This window comes from Dermochelys coriacea, chromosome 8, assembly GCF_009764565.3.
Source record: "Dermochelys coriacea isolate rDerCor1 chromosome 8, rDerCor1.pri.v4, whole genome shotgun sequence".
In the NCBI taxonomy this organism is placed as follows: Eukaryota; Metazoa; Chordata; order Testudines; family Dermochelyidae; genus Dermochelys; species Dermochelys coriacea.
Window position 1 is genome coordinate 43,543,270 of NC_050075.1, and position 17,122 is coordinate 43,560,391.

The 17,122-nt window shown below is 43.0% G+C and overlaps 1 protein-coding gene across 4 annotated transcripts in view; it reads right to left on the reverse strand.

Moving 5' to 3' along the window:
• The window catches only part of TEDC1 (tubulin epsilon and delta complex 1), a 168,944-nt gene that overhangs the window by 45,323 nt on the left and 106,499 nt on the right, over window positions 1–17,122 (reverse strand). For 2 of the 4 annotated variants that reach the window (XM_038414283.2, XM_043520460.1), the window contains one exon: window positions 12,689–12,775. The exons of the other annotated variants lie outside the window; for them this stretch is intronic. In XM_038414283.2, coding sequence (XP_038270211.1) covers window positions 12,689–12,775 — 87 coding nt within the window. The remainder of the gene's footprint in view (window positions 1–12,688; window positions 12,776–17,122) is intronic. 4 annotated transcript variants of the gene reach the window in all.

Sequence of the window (17,122 nt, forward strand, 5' to 3'; positions counted from 1 at the left end):
CTGTTATTGAAACCAAACACAATCCATGGAATGTAAGATGGTCACAGATCAGTGCTTCAGAAGCTCTGAACATGGCCTCCAGAAATCTGAGGAAGGGGTGTTCTCTTTATGACCTCCATGTTCAAATGTCAGTACTAGAGGGAGAATTTTTTTATATATATTTAAGGATTATTAATACAATTACTGCACTCAAAGTGAGTAGTGATTATTTCAAACTCTGGCCTAAAACAGTTAATCTGTTTTGTCTTAAATCTTACCCATGCAAGCATCAGTCTTGAATTCAGTGCACAATGGCTATCTTAGGCCATGTCTACACTACAGGGACTGTAATAATATAGCTACAATGTCATAACTATGCCAGCATAACTCCATAGTGTAGACGCAGCAATGGAAGGGGTTTGTCTGCTGCTATATGAACCCCACCTCCCCAAGCACTGGTAGTTAGGTCAATGGAAGCATTCTTCTGTCGACCTAGTTGAATCTACACTGGGAGTTAGATTGGCATAGCTACAGCACTTGCGGGTGGGTGGATTTTTCACACCCCTGAGTGCTGTAGCTATTTAAATGTAGACCAGGCCTGAGGATTTGTCTGCAGCTCGTCAGTATTAGTAGTAGCAGCAGCAGAATAGCTCCTTCTACATAAAGTAAACGGGCAAGAGTGAAGTGCTATAGCCCACCAGACCAGGAGTATGAGGTAGATGAGGTTTTCTTCAGACACTTAACAGAAGTTTCATGGTGAATTCCACCATGATTTCAACAATTTCCATCCCACCATCAACCTCAGCCTGGACCAGTCCACACAAGAGATCCACTTCCTGGACACTACGGTGCTAATAAGCGATGGTCACATAAACACCACCCTATATCGGAAACCTACTGACCGCTATTCCTACCTACATGCCTCTAGCTTTCATCCAGATCATACCACTCGATCCATTGTCTACAGCCAAGCTCTACGATATAACCGCATTTGCTCCAACCCCTCAGACAGAGACAAACACCTACAAGATCTCTATCATGCATTCCTACAACTACAATACCCACCTGCTGAAGTGAAGAAACAGATTGACAGAGCCAGAAGAGTATCCAGAAGTCACCTACTACAGGACAGGCCCAACAAAGAAAATAACAGAACGCCACTAGCCATCACCTTCAGCCCCCAACTAAAACCTCTCCAACGCATCATCAAGGATCTACAAACTATCCTGAAGGACGACCCATCACTCTCACAGATCTTGCGAGACAGGCCAGTCCTTGCTTACAGACAGCCCCCCAATCTGAAGCAAATACTCACCAGCAACCACACACCACACAACAGAACCACTAACCCAGGAACCTATCCTTGCAACAAAGCCCGTTGCCAACTCTGTCCACATATCTATTCAGGGGATACCATCATAGGGCCTAATCACATCAGCCACACTATCAGAGGCTCGTTCACCTGCGCATCTACCAATGTGATATATGCCATCATGTGCCAGCAATGCCCCTCTGCCATGTACATTGGCCAAACTGGACAGTCTCTACGTAAAAGAATGAATGGACACAAATCAGACGTCAAGAATTATAACATTCAAAAACCAGTTGGAGAACACTTCAATCTCTCTGGTCACTCGATTACAGACCTAAGAGTGGCTATCCTTCAACAAAAAAGCTTCAAAAACAGACTCCAACGAGAGACTGCTGAATTGGAATTAATTTGCAAACTGGATACAATTAACTTAGGCTTGAATAGAGACTGAGAATGGATGAGTCATTACACAAAGTAAAACTATTTCCCCATGGTATTTCTCCCCCCCCCACCCCACCCCCCACTGTTCCTCTGATATTCTTGTTAACTGCTGGAATTAGCCTACCATGCTTGTCACCATGAAAGGTTTTCCTCCTTTCCCCCCCTGCTGCTGGTGATGGCTTATCTTAAGTGATCACTCTCCTTACAGTGTGTATGATAAACCCATTGTTTCATGTTCTCTGTGTGTATATAAATCTCTCCTCTGTTTTTTCCACCAAATGCATCCGATGAAGTGAGCTGTAGCTCACGAAAGCTTATGCTCTAATAAATTTGTTAGTCTCTAAGGTGCCACAAGTACTCCTTTTCTTTTTTATAAAGGCAACTCTGTCCAAAAGCACCCTTGTATTCATACCCTTCACATTATCATAATAATCATTGTACAATATATGTCTTGTGAGGTTTCATTTGAAAACAAATAACTCAGTGGTCAATAACAGCATGGTGAAATGTATGTAGCAACATTACATGTAAAGTTATGAAATCCTCTTGTACGATATAATTAGCACATGTTCAAATACACACAGGCCCGACTCAGCAAAAGTTGTTAAACAGATCTATCCAGGGCCGGATTTCCAATTACTCACAGTCGAGTCAAACTTAGGGACGCCGACGTTCTAGGGGTGCCTAAAAATTCTAAGTTTGTTGCTCCTGGCTCCCAACAGGAGGCGGGGCCAGCTGAGGGGGAGACGGCCCCACACAGCCCGGCTGAAGCGTTCCTGGAAGCATGGAAGGTGAAGCAGCCTCCTGTGGCAGGGGAAGAACTCAGAGCAATCCCACGCAGGGGGCGCTGCTGGGCAAGTGGGTCCTGAGGGAACCCGACCTGGGCAGGCCCTGCTCCTGCTCCTCCTCCTGCTCCAACCTGGCTGATTGTGCTGCTCCCAAAGTGCCATGGTGATCCCCAACCGGCCCTGACCACGCTGCTGGTTCAGCCTCGAGGTCAGAGTTATCTCCGAACAGGACCAGTGAGTGCAGCTGGCGGGCAGAAGGGCACGGGAGAGTGGGTCTCTAGGGGAAGGGTGTGGGGGGCTCTGGTCAGTGGGGGATGGGGGAGGTCTGTGGGTGTTGGGGTAATGGGAAGTGGGCAGTTCTGGTGGTGGGGCTGTGCGGTAGGGTGCCTAAAAGTTAAAAATAGGGGGTAACCCCACTGCGTGTGCTGGCTCGGTGCTCCTGGCTGCCACTGGGCAGCAGGGGCAGGACCCCCAAAGTTCTGAGCCACCACAAGTGCCCCCTCTGCAACTCCAAACTGCCGCAGGCAGTGGGAGACCCTGGAGCTCTGAGCTCCTGCAGGCAGTGGGGGGAAGTGCAGAGCTGGGGCCTCCGCAGTTGCCCATCCACCCAGGGGTGCTTAGGGGCTCTCATGGTGTAAATCCGGCCCTAGAGCTATCATAAACCAAGGCACGTCTGTTTACCTCCAGTTTACATGTATGTAGTAAACATGGTCCTCAAGGCAGCAGGAAGAGGAGTTGGCAGGAGACCAGGCAAATCTGCATTTCAGCAAACACAGGGGGGTGAAAAGAAAGAACACGGAGCCTTCTTCACCACTAGACTCGAAGTCACCTTCTTTACTGTTTGACTAAACTTTGTTTTGAGAGGTAGCCCTCAAAAGAATCCACTTCAAAGGTTCACTGAACTATAAAAAAAAAAAAAGGAGCAGAAAACATAAAGAGCTCTCTCTCTCTCTCATGCACCTTAGAAGATGAAGGAACCAGCCCTTTGACTTTGTGGGGAGATCCTGACCTGAGAATTTGGTCAGCCCTTTTGCTGGGAACCTGTGGTAAGGATTTTTACCTTGAACCAATTCTAGCTTCTTAAGTTCTAGTTACTAGGAATCGTCTTATCTTTATTTTTCTTGTAACCATTCCTGACTTTAATACCTTATACTGTACTCACTTAAAATCTCTCTCTTTGTAATTAAATGAACTTGTTTTATTTTTAATCTAAACTAATCCATTGTTGTATTTAAACTGATCTGTCTGGTAACTCCAGCTAAAGAAGTAAACTGTTGAATATTGGCCCTTTACAGGGGCAATGGACTTTTAACACCTGAACTGCCCAGGAGAGGGTGGGACAGTGCAGAATACACATTTTGGGGAAATTTGGGATTGGTAGTGTGTTGGGGTCACTCTGCGGGCAGTAACCAAGGGTAGTGGAAGCCAGAGTATGACTGGAGGTTGGCAGTTGCTGGCCCAGTTCTGTAGTTATACACAGACACTCAGGAAGTGACGTGCATGCTCTTAGGCTGTTAGTGAGTGGCCCAGTTGGAAACTACAGCAGCAAAGCATTGGAAGGCACCCACGGTTGCGAGGCAAGTGGTGACACTTTGCATGCCAGAATGTAACAAATGCCTTCTCTGTGAACACTATCTTTTCAGGATAAATGATTTTACAATGCTTTATGCTTTATGGAGAATTCACTACTTCCAGTCCAGTGGGGTTCACAAATACTGAGAATGTCTATGGGAAAGGATGCAGCTCTAGTTTCAAGTTCATCAATTAACATTCCTTCTTTGCAGTGTAGTTGTAGCCATGCCGGTTCATATTGCATTCTCACATTCCATGTTCCAATGTGCATTCATTTTGGTACTGTGCAATCTGTTCTTTCCTAGCAAACTTTTCACAACAGCCAAAGTTCCCAAACTGCTGGCATGGACCTTTTAAAGCTGGGCGTCATCTGAACCAGTACGGATGTTGTTTTGATTTTTGCTCATTTTGTCAGTTTTTTGGCTTGAGAGAGTACCTAGATTCCCAGCCACCCCAAGTTTAGGCAGCCCCTCCTATTAATTACCCATTGAGGGTGTCCATGTTGCACCATGAGAAGACTGGAGAAGCACATTGGAATTGTGGCCTGGTCTGATCCCCACTCCCACTTAAGGTACCATGGTGCCACAAGGACTCCTCATTTTTACTAATATCTATATTTTGTAATAATATCTGCTTTATTACATTTAAAAAGTTATTTTAAACAATGTTACAAACATTTGAAAACTAAGAGCTGAGTAGTTGTAGTTGAAAATTCTCCAAACTGCTAGCTAGCTGCACACTGAAAATGAATGCAGTCAGCATGCATGGACATAGAGTTCACCACACAGCTATTTTGTTACAGAAATGTAAAAACTCAGCTGCTGAAGCAGGAGGAAATTAAGAGTGTAAGAGGCTTAATCATTTCAGCAAGTCAGCAGGAGAGCCCACTTGGATCTCATATGCCTTGTGTTTTGCTGTGTGGAGCAGGAAGATACTTTGGGGACTGGTACTGTATTCTATGAAGGATAGACAGATTAGAGAGAGGACTGTGGGCAAGCCCTTCAGATCCGCTATAAGGCGATTAGAAACACCTTGGTAGCTGCTGAACCCAATTAGAACCAAACAAAGTTGCTAAGATCCACCAATGAAACCTGGCCTCGTTTTTCCAGGTCTTTTATATTCAAACATAATGATGCTGCTTCAGCCATTAGTGTGCTACAGAGTGTGCTCTAGGGCAGTGGTGGGCAAAATGGAGCGCGATCCCCGAGGGGGGTGCAGAGGAACGTTCAGGGGGTGAGCGTCAATGCTAGGCGGCTGGTGACAGCCCCGCACAGCCGGCCCCAGGCCAGCCCCCACGGGGCCAGGGAGGAAGCACCATCTTCACCCCCTTTACTCACCTTAGAAGGTAACCCAGCCTGTGGGTCAATGTGACACACTGATTTCCGCTCCCAGCAGCCTCTGCTCCCAGTGCTGGCTCCATCCCCAGGGACCATTGCACATCCTCCCTCAGGTTTTCAGGGTGAGGGAAGGTAAGTATTGGCCCTGCCCTAGCAATGCAGCCTGTCTGCAAGGTAGAAGCAGCGCACGCTGAGGTAGCCTTGGCTGTGCAATAAGGGAGCAGGGGCACGGACAGACTCTGTTAAGGATAAGGGAGGGCACAACTGGAAAAGTTTGCGCACCACTGCTCTAGGGAGGCCTATCCATCTCTTGCACTGGGTTCACCAAATAAATGATTTTTTAGGTAGCCTATAATCTAGCATTCTTAAAAGATGTGCCAAATATGTCCACCAAATGCATCTGATGAAGTGAGCTGTAGCTCACAAAAGCTTATGCTCAAATAAATTTGTTAGTCTCTAAGGTGCCACAATTTTCTTTTTCTAAATATGTACAGCTCTTTTTCTGGACTACTTAGAATCACAGAAGATTAGGGTTGGAAAAGACCTCAGGAGGTCATCTAGTCCAACCCCCTGCTCAAAGCAGGAACACCACCAACTAAATCATCCCAGCTAGGGCTTTGTCAAGTCGGGCCTTAAAAACCTCTAAGGATGGAGATTCACCACCTCCAAACGTAACCCATTCCAGTGCTTCCCTCCAACTGAAATAGTGTTTCCTAATATCCAAGCTAGACCTCCCCCACTGCAACTTGAGACCATTGCTCCTTGTTCTGTCATCTGCCACCACTGAGAACAGCCAAGCTCCATCCTCTTTGGAACCCCCCCTTCAGGTAGTTGAAGGCTGCTATCAAATCCCTCCTCACTCTTCTCTTCTGCAGACCAAACAAGCCCATTTCCCTCAACCTCTCCTCGTAAGTCATGTGCCCCAACTCCCCTATCATTTTCATTGCTCCTCTGCTGGACTCTCTCCAATTTGTCCACATCTTTTCTGTAGTGTGGGGCCCAAAACTGGACGCAATACTCCAGATGTGGCCTCACCAGTGCCGAACAGAGGGGAATAATCACTTCCCTCCATCTGCTGGCAATGCTCCTACTAATGCATCATAGAAGGAAATCAGGTTGGTCAGGCATGACTTGCCCTTGGAGAATCCATGTTGACTGTTCCTGATCATCCTCCTCTCCTCCAACTGCTTCAAAATGGTTTCCGTGAGGACCTGCTCCATGATTTTTCCAGGGACTGAGGTGAGTCTATAGTTCCCTGGGTTCTCCTTCTTCCCTTTTTTAAAGATGGGCAGTATATTTGCCTTTTTCCAATCGTCCAACCGTCCAGGACCTTCCCCAATCGCCATGAGTTTTCAAAGATAATGGCCAATGGCTCTACAATCACATCAGCCAATTTCCTCAGCACCCTTGGATGCATTAGGTCTGGACCCATGGACTCTAAATAGTCCTTAACCTGTTCTTTCATCACTGAGGGCTGCTCACCTCCTCACCATACTCTGTTGCACAGGACAGAAGTGTGAGAGCTGAACTTATCTGCGCAGACCAATGCAAAAAAAGCATTGAGTACTTCAGTTTTTTCCACATCATCTGTCACTAGGTTGCCTCTCCCATTCATTAAGGGTCCCACACTTTCCCTGACCTTTTTCTTGTTGCTAACATACCTGTAGAAAACCTTCTTGTTACCGTTCACATCCCTTGCTAACTGCAACGCCAGTTGTGTTTTGGCTTTCCTGATTACACCTCTTCTTGTATTGTTGTCGGTAATGATGCCCATTCTAGTGCTTCTTCATTACTTATTTTATCAGTCCCTTTTCCTTTGAATATTCTAAGCCAACACATACATTGAGAGCTGTTAAGTTTGTGCTGGATTGACTTATTTTTCCAGGACTCATTCTTGGAGGATGTTTAGACATAGCTTCTAAAGATTTTAAGTTTGGTGTTTTTGCTAATCACATTAGACTTTCATCCTGTGTTAAGTTTTTTTAAATACGGCACTTGCTTCACTTATGCTGTCACCAGTATCACGAATTATGCTACCCATATAATTAAATTTATTAACAGTTTTCAAGGCTTCTCCTTCCAAGTACATAAAATCAGTAGGTAAATTAACTTTCATAATTTCCATCTTTGATTTAATGATAATAAGACCTATTTGTTTGGTATAGTATTTAATTACACAATCATACCCTACTATTTTTCCCTAAGACTGGGAGTTCAGTATTTAAATATTTAAAGCAAAATACTAAGCCAAGGCTTTATTCAGTCAAATTTTAAGTAATCTAGACATGCTGATTTATATATAAATTTTTTTTACAGCCCCCATCCCCAAATTTAACTTTTTTTTTTTAATCAACAGCTCCTCATTTCTCATGGCTAATTATCCATATTCTATAATCCACCCCCTATTTTTTAGTATTTCATACTAGAATTTTAGAAAGCATTTCAGTAGCAGAGCTATTTTAGAAACCTTTGGTAGCATTAACACATTTTGCTGTCCTTTTCTTGCCCCTACAAGCCTTAACTGACACTGCATAGTCTCGTTTAGTTCCCTCCCCCTTTCTTCATTTCTAGGACAGTTTCATTTCTAGGTTCACGTCTTTGAGCAGCCCGGCAAGAGGGTATGTCAATTAAAAACCCATGGCTGGCCCATGCCAGGGGGCTTGGGCTAAGGGGTTGTTCAGCTGAAGTGTAGATGTTTGGGCTTGACCCTGTGAGGTGGGAGAGTCCCAGAGCTTGGACTGCAGCCCCAGCCCAAAATGTCTACACATCAATTAAACAGCCCTTTAAGGCTGAGCCCCATGAGCCAAAGTCAGCTAGCACAGGCCAGCCACAGGTGTCTAATTGCAGTGTAGACATACCTTAAACGGTCACTTATTCCATGAATTCTCCATTTCTGGGGAAGTTTAGTCTGTTGTCCTTTGAGCATAGTGCTTTTTTAAATGCTCCAATCTTCTTCCACACTTGTGAGTGATAACACTACCTCCTCCCACTGCTCCATGCTCACTAAATTGTTTAATTCTTCACAATATACATTTTTGAACCTAATTCCTTTGGAGGGCTACGTCCTGTAAACCTATTGCTCACCATATGTCACTGATACTAAGATTTCTTATTAGTCTCATACTTTCAGTTCTTCTCTACTAGAGCAAAGTGGATCAAGTTAGTGTCTCTATTTAAATTTTTTATTAAAGCTAATGTTAAAAAAAGTATATAATATATAGGTTGAGAAAACAGCGTCTGTACATCTGGGTATAGTCCTTAGATTATCCACAAATACAAAGTTTGTTTTTAAAAGTCATATGATACATAAAGTACATAATCAGCAATAGCTCAACTTTAGGTGAATAGATTTAACAATACAGTTTAGATATTAAAATCCGAATACTCTGATATATCATTCATGAAAAGCTGCGCAGAGATTTGGTTGTGGAAAGCAAATATATCAATGAGTGGAGATTGTCCCTCAGTAACTGAGAATTAGGTAGGTTGTCCATTTATAAAATACAATCCCCAAGGAAAGTATTTCAGTTACTTTCCTGACTGCGCTTCTCAAAATTGTGCTCTATAACTATTAGATAATATACTTGTTGCATTAGAACTACTCTTCCAACTCCTCTTCCCATTTTAGGCCCTCTATTATTATTTTATGACACCCAAGAATGTGTTCAATGTCTCATACATGTACAACCTTTACTTAGACTACATACAAATTTATGTGAATTTCCATTTGTGAAAATCATCACATCACATTTCTGTTAGGCCCACTACAACAATTTAGGATATCCTGCCTAATTCCTAACCTGGACCCTGCCAAATTCCAGAAGTTTCCGCAGAGAACTCTACTGCATTTAGAAGCCAAGGGGCATAAGAATTAGTAAAGCATGACAACCAGGCTCGAACTTCTGCTACAATGCTCTGCAAAGGAAGGACATTCCTCTTTGGACTTGCATGGTTCTCATAGAAATATCAGGAAGAAAGCAGGCTCAAACATTGATGAAGGCAAACACAGAATGCTATCTGTCACAGAGAGACATCAGCACAAGGAAATCTTACAAACTTTTGTCATTACCATTCAAAATGCAAAGAGAGCAACTTCTCTTCTGTCACAGACCTGTAATTCACAGGCTGCTTCCATCTGGTCACAGAACTCAGCCATGCTCACTTTGCTGCAATGAACTATCAAACCATTTCTCAAAGATCCCTTGCATCAGGACAGACTCTGGGGACACCAAGTACAGCAAGATGAGCACTGGACCAACACCACCCTATTTCTAAGAATTCATCCCACTCAGGCAACTAGATGTTCCTGAGGTCAAAATACAGTCCAGGCCACCACCCGCCACTCTAATGCAGGCCAGTCCTGGCCAATGAAAGGGTTGAAAACATCTAGTATTCCTGATAACAGGGACAGTCAACATCTCCTATGAAGAAGGGAATCTATCACTCCAGCCAACACTTAAGACACTAATATGCAACCTCAGCAATATCACAAAACACTGCCCACTGTTTTTGAAAAAGCTGTCTGAGAAGCTGGAAAAGAACGGACTTCAACTTGATCTACCAGTTGCCAGCATCCTAGATCCCTCTCAACAACATTTCAGGCCAGGGCACAAAACCAAGACAGCAGTGGTTGTTCAGGTGGATGACTTCCTCTTATCCAAGATTCTGTAGATGTCCCTCTGGACTTTGACACAGCATTACATGCTGGCTGATGGTTCTGTCTGGCATGCTGTTTGCATTTGCCCCCTCCAGTTTTCTCAGTGCCTGGCCAAAAAACTGCATCTGGACGAAGAGCAGTTGCCTAAAGCTGGACACTGGCAAGACAGAGGTGATACTGATGGGGATAAAAAGACACTTACCTCCTGCATTCCAGTCATTCACTGGAACCACAGTTTCTGTGATGTTCTGGACTCCACATGCTTAGAACATGCTGGTGAGCTCAATATATAAATCTGTTAGTGACTGGTTACATTAGAAAGATAAATAAACCTAAAACGGTAAGTTGAAAGGTGTGAGGGGCTGGGTAGAAAACTGTATGAGAGCAAGAGACAAAGAGAATAGAATATATTTTTGTTGGAATGGAGTGTACACCAGGCCTTTCTCACAGGGCTTCTGCCTCCATGCTTGTGAGTTCAAGGGTTTTGAAAATAAAGTCTTCAAGTTGGCAGATGAGATAAAGTCTGGAGACAGAGAAAGGAAAGAAGAATGTGACAGCCAGAATCCAAGAGACTTGGCTGGCATAGATGACTGGAGAGAAGAGGCCATTCATTGTAAAAATGTTAAAAAATCTGGGAGTAAGGAAGCAGATCAGGGAATCTGAACTAAAGGTAATTACCATTCCCCACAGTGATCAGAAGAGCTGCAGGTTACTGTGAGGGAACCACTCAGTCCATCAGCTCAGCACACAGCCACAGTAAAAAGGAGAAATCAGAAAAAGAACGTTACTCTCCTGTAACTTGAGTTCTTGAAGATGACTTCTGTGCATTCCCAGAATGGGAATGTGCAGAGATCATCTCAAAGAACTAAAGAGTTATAATAGCATATGGACCGAATATAAATCAAGGCAGTAAGACTGTTAGTCTAGCCCTAAAGTATGTAGACTCCTGTAGAGATAATAGGTGCAGTTCTGCACACTTCCACAGAAAGGGGCTGACAGCACAGATTATACTAGTTGAAACAATCTAAATGATAAAGAAAGGTTAAGGAATCGGAATTTATGCTCACTGGTAAAAGGTGGCCTCCAAAATATGAAAGTGATAGATATAGTTGACAGAAATATATTTTTATACTGATGATGACTTAAAAAATTAGAGGATGTAATCTAAAAGTTGAGAAAACTATACATAAGAGTAAACAGGAAATCAGATAGAAGTATCCCATGCAAGTCGTGATAAATATATGGGGAAAATTCATCAGGAAAAGAAGCTGACGCAATCAAAGAGACACAGTGGCTTGCTTCTTAAGGGGAAAATGGATGGGGTCAAATGAAAACCACAGTAGCGTGGAATTAAGAAATGTAGAAGCACTTGTTTTCTGAACCAGATAACCTTTTTCTAATGCAAAAAGTTCTTATGATAATTCTGCTAGATAGAGTTACAACATGGGTCAAAATACATCTTATCTGGGTTCTTTAGTATGTTCTACAGCATTCAAGAACAACAAAAACAGAAAGGAAAGAAAACAGAAATTGTTCCCACAGGCGGAGAGAAAAATATACATTTCCAATTATGAATGATAGTGTGTTAGATTTTCAAATAACGATGTACTATTGGCCAGTATTTATTCAGGACCTCGTCCAGGGAGGTGCCGAGCCCATCCTATGATGTTCACAGTACCCTCCACAACCAGCTCAGCGCCTCACGGCAGCAGGCCCCTGGTGAGTAGATCAAAACTCCATAGCAACTGCGGTTACAGTTTGCCTGATCTGAACGCTTGCTTGTATGATTCTGGATCTGTGCCAATCCTAATGCTGATACCTTTCAGAGCAGCACAATAATAGAGATAAATAAAGTACCAGCTATTATGGAAACAATCATCTTTGCTGACAATACACACGTGCTAGTGGGTTTTGAAGTACTTTTCAATACAGGTTAGATGATTTTCTACTCCTTTATTTTGCTCTCTGTATAGCATAAGGTACACTGGCAATTAATGGTCCTGCCTCTACAAATTCTGTAAACTCATTTTGTTAAATTGCTGTTTAAGAATTATTTTAAGCAGCTGTAAATGGGTGAAAGTTTAATACAGAAGTGAGATGTATAGAAGTCATAAGATGCACAGAGGAGGACATTGATTTTTTTTATGATCATTCAACACAGTTCAAGGGGATTTCAACACACTAACGCGCTGGAAAAATGAAGTTGTTTGAAATTTCAACTGCTTACAAATTTAGTTGTCTTTGAGTCTGTTTCTCTTCTAACAATTCATTTAATTTATAACAAAATGTGTGATTGCTATGTTTTCTTAAACATAAAAGATCAGGCATTTCCATTTGTGATAACTATAGATGCCTGCAATTCAGCTTCTCTTCCCTCCAGTTTCTTAACTTATCTGAGTAAGTCATACAACAGAGGCTAGAATGATGAGGGAGATCTAAGAATATGTCCTTTAATTTAACTGGCCTCATCCTCAAAAGGAAGTTCTATAGGTTATTGACAACATTCATTTTTCCACATATATGGGAAGGATGTTTGAGGAGCAGTCAGTTGTTTGTTAGATGTAAGAAAACTGCACCCTTAATATTTAGTTTGATTCATTACCATCCAGTGCCAATAAACTGGCTCCAGTCGTTTCCATTCCAGAAAGGCTTCTAATCGAGAGGTTTCAGACTCAAGTAACTGCAACAACTGGGGAGGGGGAAAAAAAGAAAAGAAAATCAAGTCCCGTTTAGTCATCTGTGCAACATATAAAGTGCAATTTTTAACGTCAGTTTGGTCTGAATAATGAAGGCTAGCCAATCACATACCAGGTGCCACTTCTTACGCAGTACACGTTCATCATAGTGAACCTTATAGATTGACATTTACAGGCAGAAAATTGGTTTGCTAAAGATATAAGGCTTTAGAATACATAGAAACTTGTCTGGATGTATACATCTCACCCTACTCTGTAACTGCAAACATAAATGCTTCTTTCAGAAGGCAATGGGTACACAGTGAGAAATGGAGTAACGTATCCAATACTCCAGCAATTTCTTCCTTCTGACTATATGCTGCTATGACTGGGGATTGCACTATACATTATTTAGTGGGAAGCAATGTAAATCCCAGCTATGCAAATATGGCATGGAAATGAAGAAAAGCTTTTCCTCACATCCATAAAGTATTCCACTCCCCAGCCATACAATAACCATAATCCCAATATACAAAAACATGGCTTGACATGTCATTTTGAAGGGATCAAGACAATACAACTCATATATAAAAAGGTCTTTGCTCATGTAGATCCTGAAACCTCATGTGCTTCTTAGATACCAAAATTAACAACACGGCTCAACCACACTCCACACATTGCTGCTAAAGTAGTTGATCACTATCACATTTGGATCAAACCATGTCCCCCACTATTCTTTGAGTCTGACCAACATACCAAGTTTCAATCCCTCTCTTCTCTTTGAGGTCATGCACACCTGTGTCCCAGCCAACATCTCGGACCTGGTCTCTTTTTGCATCCCCTCCAACTCCACCATTCTAGAAACCATGTCAACACCGCCATCCAGTTATTTCTACTTCTCTCATCTCTGTGCCTTTTTCCACACTGCTTCTATGCACAGAATGACCTCTGAATCCCAGGATGCCAAGCCCATCTCCCTGCTCTTTATCCAGATCATTTAGAAACACTCATTTCTCCTGCAGTGTCCACAAATAGTAACTGACAGAGAGGAATTCTTTCTGAAATGTTATGTATAGCCAGATTGTCTCCCTAACTGCTCCTGTTACACAAAGGAGCTCCTCAACCACAGTTCCTATTTGTAGGCAATGCAAGAAGTGAGGGTTTTTACAAATGATTTTAAAGTTGTGTATACCTAGAAGAGAAGAAAATATGTATCACCAGATTCTTCTCCCAGTTTCAGATTGATAACTTCCAAGGTAGAGGAAATGATCAACATTCTCCAGTGCCACTCCATTGATTTTGATAGATGGAGCATGTAATACCTCATTTGGAGAGGGCTGATAGAGCACTTTAGTCTTCTTGATATTAAGAGTGAGACCAAGACATGCGTAAGCATTGACAAACATTCAAGATAGTTTGAAGATCTTTCTGAGGGTGGGCAAAGATTGTCTTTGACATCTGCATCCTGAAGTTCCACAATAGATGTTGTGGAGATCTTACCCTTGGCTTTCAGCCTGCTAAGCCTGAGCAGCTTTCCGTCCATTCTGTTTCAAAGCCAGCTGTAAACTTCCCAACAACTAGGTAAAGAACGATGGCGATAAAAACCTCAAACACAGCTGGAGCAATGATACAGCCCTGTTTTACTCCTGTTTGTACTTGAAAAGTTCACTCTGTGAGCCAGTGCTGCTCAGAACAGTCGCTTTCACGTTATCATGAAGCAATTTTAGGACACTGATGTATTTATCAGGACATCCAATCTTAAAGAGTACAGTCCAGAGGGCATGGCGATTCACTGAATCAAAGGTTTTAACTCAATAAAAGCCATGTACAGTGGTTGGTTTTGCTTCCGACACTTTTCTTACAGCTGCCGTGCTGTGAAGATCATATCCACAGTTCCACAACAGGGTCGGAAACCACTTTGTGACTCTGGTAAAATATCTTCTGACAGGGGCAGAAGGTGATTTGCAAGGATCCACGCCAGAACTTTGCCTGCAATGGCTAGGAGGGAGATAACACGATAATTTCAACAATCCGCTTTATCCCCTTTCTTGAAGAGAATGACAATCAGGGCACCCCTCATTTCACTGGGTCTCTCTTTCTTTATCCAGATTTTAAGGATAAGCAGGTAAAGCTGCCGAATTAGCTCTGATCCACCATCTTTAAAGATTTCAGCAGGGAACTGCTGCCTTGTTGTTCTTCATCTGCTTGGTGGCACTGTGTACCTCATACAAATTAGGAGAATCTCTGAGCTCATCCCTAAATGGTCATTGAGGGATTTGCTCAAGGATTTCATCTGCAACCACACAATTACGGTTAAGGAGATCTTCAAAATGTTCTTTCCAGCGAGAATTGATGGCTTCGTTGTCCTTCAGAAGTGTGGTTCCATCATTGGAGCGAAGAGGATTCAGACCATGGCAAATTGGCCCATAAACAGCCTTGGTGGCACTAAAAAAACCACATGTATTGTGGATGTCCGCGAGATGTTGGAGTTCTTGTGCTTTCTCAGTCCACCATTTGTTCTTGAGTTCTCTGATTTTACGTTGGACTTCCGCCCTTGCCTTGGCTTGGACTTCTCTCTTTAGTTTACAGTTTATGTCATTCTGCCAAGCACAAAATGCCATTCTCTTCTCATTAATGAGTTGCTTAATTTCAGCATCATTCTCATCAAACTAGTCCTGATGTTTTCTGGTTTGGTAGCCTATGGTTTACTCACAGGCATTGATGATTACTGTTTTCAACTGGCTACAGTGTTCCTCAATTAATTCTGGAAACTCTTGATGGGAGCTCTTCTTCTAAGACGGCTTGGAAGTGGTCATGCTTAATAGGGTCCTTCAAATCTTGAATCTTCAACTTGCGCCTGACCTGCTTCTTTTGCAACCTCCATTTGGGAGCGATCTTAATTTTCATTGTGGATCAAATAAGGCGATGATCAGTCCAACAGACATCAGCACTTGTCATTGCACTTGTGAGAAGTACGGCACTACAATCTCGGGCAAGAACTATAACGTAGTTGAGCACTATAATGTAGTGCTTTGACCATGGGTGTCTCCAAGATGTTTTGAACTTTTCTTTTGTTCGTTATAATAAGTTTATGTTCAGCACACTTGGTCAGGAGCAGAATTTCATTTGAATTGCTTGCCAACTCCTTCTTTCCCAATTGTTCCCTTCCACAGGTCTGAGTCTCATCCCACATGTGCACTGAAATCCCCCAGAAGGATGATCTTGTCTTCTGTAGGGGTCTCCAATAAAATGGTTTCCAACTGAGAATAAAAATCTTCCTTTACATTCTCATTGGCATCCAGTGCTGGTGCATAGGCGCTCACAACAGTTGCCTGTTGATTTTTGGTGAGCCTCAATCGGAGTGTCATAAACCACTCATTGATACCAACTGGTACCTCAGAGAGGCACCTTACGAGCTTGTTCTTTGTAGCAAAGCCCACTCCATGCAATCGGGGTTCATCTATAGATTTTCCCTTCCAGAATTAGATTTATCCTCTTTTCTCCTCCCTCATCTGTCCTTCATCAGCTCTTCTACTTTCAGACAAAGCAGCAATATTGATGTTAAACCGACTAAATTCATGAGCAATAAGGCTCTGGTCAGTCACTGTTTGAGTTGTCCACCAGGGTACATACGTTCCAACTTCCAAAGTTGAAAAGTTTCTTACATTTTCAACCGCTGAGGTGGTGATCCTGCTGGATGCAGCCATCCAGCCAGGAAAAACAGAGGCAAAACTATTTTTAGGGTTCCTTTTCTAAAGCCCTCCCCATGTGGGGTGAGTAGAGTGGATCCTAAAAAGTACCGCTCAGTCGTGGGTGCAGCTGCCAAGATGCTCGATCCACCTCAATCCTCAAGGAAGACGACTGTATCACACACCCACCGCCTGTGTGTCAGTCTGTACCTAGGAATTTCTGGATTTCACTGTCCTGTTCCCATCGCCACTTGCCGATCGCCACCGGACTTTTGACTTGTGCAGTGTTATTTTTCTCAAAAACTGGAAGATGCCTGTTGGGACTTCTTTTAAAGTGGGGAGACTGGTGCACAACGGTCACCACACTATCCTTGACAGATATAGAACTTGAAACCAATGGCATGGGCACCGTGACGATTGGAGATCCTCTATTTTCTGCAGCCTTCATCTACCTTCACAGCCGTTGTAACATTACACAAAAGTTTCACCTCCTTTGTGCAGTTATCCTCCATTTGCTCTGCTGTTAGGGACTTCTTGGATCACACTTTGTCTGGAACCTCGCCATTGAGCATTCTGCCATGGGTAGTCCTAAGGGAGTACATGACTCCAGCAGCATCGCTCTTGGGGTCATTGAGACATGCAAGCCTCTCCACCACTACAGGGTGGTGATCC